Here is a 3,616-nt window from a genome sequence, read left to right as displayed (position 1 = left end):
TCCATTTCTCTCCATTTCCTCATTTCCCCATTTTCCATTTCCCCCTTCGTCCTGTTTTCCCATTTCCCATTTTCCAAATCCCCGGTACTCCATTTCTCTCCATGTTTCATTTCCCCATTTTCCATTTTCCCATTTCCCATTTTCCAAATCCGCGTATTCCATTTCTCTCCATTTCCTTATTTTCCCATTTCCCATTTTCTTCGTATTCCCCTTCGTTCCGTTTTCCCCGTTTCCCATTTTCCAATTCCAAATCACCTCGTTTTCCTCCGGTTTCCGACTTACCATGTTCTACTTTCTCTATTCTCTTGTTTTCCCATTCTCTATTTTGTCCATTTTATTCGCTGTTTATTCGCTGTTTATTCGCACTATTCGAATAAAAATCCTCGCAGGCAGTTGACATAAGAAAACTGTGATCTCGAACTGTGAACCTTCGAGCCGCAAAATACTGAACCTTGACCCACACAAAATCCCTCTGTAGTCTCAAACTCGATTTCCACCATCGACAAATTTTCCTCGGACACGATCTCGGCGATCGACGTGTTAAAATCCACGGTTCAGCGGTATTCCCCTACCTAACGATTCCTGTCCTCGACGATCAACGATCTCCCTCCCCTATCCTCCCACCACTACCACCACCCCCACCCTACCCTTACGCTTCACCCGATCGTCGAACACAAAAATTTCCCCAAAAAGAATCGCTCGAAACGTTTTCGACGTCGCGAAAGATACGTCTTCGAGGACTCCCTCCGAACGAAAGAGGGGTTTCACGTGAAAAAAAAAAAGAGGTGGGGGGGGGGTCGAGGGTGTGGAGAGCACGCTCCGCCCACCCGTCCCCTTGCCGCTACGCATCGACGCGCGGGGGGTGATATAAATTCTTGCACTTTACCGTAACAGTGTTTATTTACAGCGTATTATAAGACTCGATACATGTTAGCTTGACTTCGTTTGTACTTGGGGCCTGGGCTCGATGGCCCTACGATGAAACTTTACAATATTTACAGCGACGCGAGACCGCAGGAACAGGAGACGAGTGAAAGAGAGTAGGGGAGGGGGAGAGGGGAGAGGGGGGATGGTAAGTAGGGGAAACTGCGAGTCTACCGGGGAGGGGGACGTTGCGAAAACAAAGACAGGAGTTTGGAAAATTGTTTTCGCGATTCCTGCCCCTTCGAACGTCTCTCGTTTCGCACGAGGCGCGAGGGATGGGGTAAGGGGTAATGGAGGGGTGTGGGGGGGGGGTGGGGTTGTGCGAGAGAGGGGAGCTTGACTTCATTACGTTAGAACGAGAGCGGCGGGCTGCGTCCTGAGCTGCTGATCACTCGCAATTCATGTGTACTCCGATCGCCAACCGGTCTGAAACCAGACAAAGAACATCCATTTGGTTTTCTCGCCGTACGAACCTCGAAACATGTTCGTGCCCCCGCGAGGAAATGTTCTCGGACACGCTGACGGGAATCCGTGTGTTGTAGGGCAAAAGGGTAGGGGATGGATAGTTTGTGGACGCTTGGTACAGTAGCCCTCGACTAGATTAGATCCGGATGGGATTACTATTATCGGGATAGTCCGGACAATAGGACGTCTAGACGAGTCTAGCGCCCGATACAGACCTGACTAAGTCGGGTCTGAGTATCTAGCACGACTATTGATCGGATCGTCAGGACTATAAGGCACCTGTACCAATAAAGAGACTATGGCAGACTTGACTAGGTGGGATCTGAGTGGTTAGGATGACTACTGATCAGATCGTCAGGACTATAAGGCACCTGGACCAATAAAGAGACTATGGCAGACTTGACTAGGTGGGATCTGAGTGGTTAGGATGACTACTGATAAGATTGTCAGGACTATAAGGCACCTGGACCAATACAGAGACTATTGCAGACTTGACTAGGTGGGATCTGAGTGGTTAGGATGACTATTGATCAGATCGTCAGGACAATAAGGCACCTGGACCAATATAGGGACTACTGCAGACTTGACTAGGTGGGATCTACGTGTTTAGGATGACTATTGCTCGGATTGCCAGAACAATAAGACACCTAGACCAATCGAGAGGCTAAGGTAGACTCGGCTAGGTGAGATCCGGGTTATTGGATTAGGTCTGGGTATGATAATTGATTAGATCGCCAGGACTATAACAGGCCTAGACTAGCCCACACTTGACTAGATTGAATCTAGGTGCCTAGGATGGTGTACCATCCAAACTCTCAGGAGTGAGGTACAGCCAGGTCCAAAGACTATTCCATGGTAGATTCCGGATCTTCTAGCAGTTTATACCATCAGGATCATAGGACACCTACACCAGGACTGAGTAGAATCTACATTGGATCAGGTCAGCTGAAGGTCCTCCTGTCGTCATGAGATGCTAATCAACTTGCCAAGTTCTCAGACCAGGGATCCGCATGTTTGCCAAGAGGGATGGAACATTTCCTCGCCAGTGGAGCTACGACTAGGCTACTACTATAACTATCGTAAGCTAGAGACCTCAGGATGACGCATCAATCCCTCCAGTCATCAGAAATTCAATTCTGACCCCCTTCGAGTACTACAATCGTTCTCCGAGATACGAACAGTTCAACGGAGGATCCTCCGTCAATCTTAAACGTGGCGGGGAACCTTGACAAGGTCGCATCGCGTGCTTTCGTGCGTTTATAGTGACGCGTTGAATTGGAAAAGGACAGGCTCCCAGTTGCGCGTTTAGGTGAAAGCGGGATGGCGAAAACGATTCGGTACTCACCATTGCGTTCGTCGTGGCGGCCAGTTGGAGACCCTGAAGACTCGTCATGTGATGGGAATGGGAATGCGAGTGCGAGTGCGGGTGGATGGGGGGCGGCGCCGGTGGCGCAAATCCTTGATGAAGACCTCCAGCCACGCCGACGCCCGTGTGATACATGTAATGCTGCATCGCCGGATGCATCGTGTGGTGATGCTGCGACGTACCTGGAACGACAATGAAGCGAACGTTTACCGTACGTTTCGACTACTTCCCATACGGATCGCGGATTTATCGTAAGTCGTCGCGACGCATTACAATGCCGCCAACTCGGACTGTTACGACGAAGCCTTTGGGGCTACAGGTTATTCTCTGGTGTTTGGGATGGGCTTTGGGTGCTTTCAGGGTTTCTCTGTGGGGCCAATTCAGACCTGACCTTGAATAATAGAAATATGTTGCTTTGAGTGTTTTTGTGTGGGCCCAGCGCAGACCTAACCCAGACCTAACCGTGAATAATAGGAAGGTTTCGGAAATGTTGAGTAGCGTTAATGTATACATGTATACTGTTTATGTGAAAATACTGTCTGAGAGGGTTTGATGCATTTGTTTTAGTGATGGAGGGAGAGACAATATTGCTTACAGTTGATGTATACACCAACGCAGACCTAACCGTGATTAATAGGAAGGTTTGGGAAATGTTGAATGGTGTTAATGTGTACATGTATACTGTCTACGTGGAAATACTGTCTGCGAGGGTTTGATGTATTCGTTTTGGCGATGGGGGTGGAGGTCAATATTGCATACTGTCTGAGCATGTTTGGAGCATTCTTTTCTCCGATGGCTGGGCTTGGAAATATTAATTACTGCTAATGTATGCATTCCATCTATGAAAATACTGTCTGAGTA

At 48.6% G+C, this 3,616-nt stretch overlaps 1 protein-coding gene across 7 annotated transcripts in view; it reads right to left on the bottom strand.

Annotated features, from left to right (window-relative positions):
• Window positions 1-3,616, bottom strand: part of LOC128896875 (GATA-binding factor C-like) — a 149,703-nt gene that overhangs the window by 6,108 nt on the left and 139,979 nt on the right. For 5 of the 7 annotated variants that reach the window (XM_054160429.1, XM_054160426.1, XM_054160425.1 and 2 more), the window contains one exon: window positions 2,735-2,937. In XM_054160429.1, coding sequence (XP_054016404.1) covers window positions 2,735-2,937 — 203 coding nt within the window. Of the gene's footprint in view, window positions 1-347; window positions 1,351-2,734; window positions 2,938-3,616 lie in introns of those variants that run through there. The other 2 variants (XR_008462160.1, XM_054160428.1) reach the window with 2 other exon arrangements.

This window comes from Hylaeus anthracinus, unplaced genomic scaffold (genome assembly GCF_026225885.1).
Source record: "Hylaeus anthracinus isolate JK02 unplaced genomic scaffold, UHH_iyHylAnth1.0_haploid 11978, whole genome shotgun sequence".
Lineage (NCBI taxonomy): Eukaryota > Metazoa > Arthropoda > Insecta > Hymenoptera > Colletidae > Hylaeus > Hylaeus anthracinus.
This window is presented reverse-complemented; position numbering and strand designations above follow the sequence as displayed.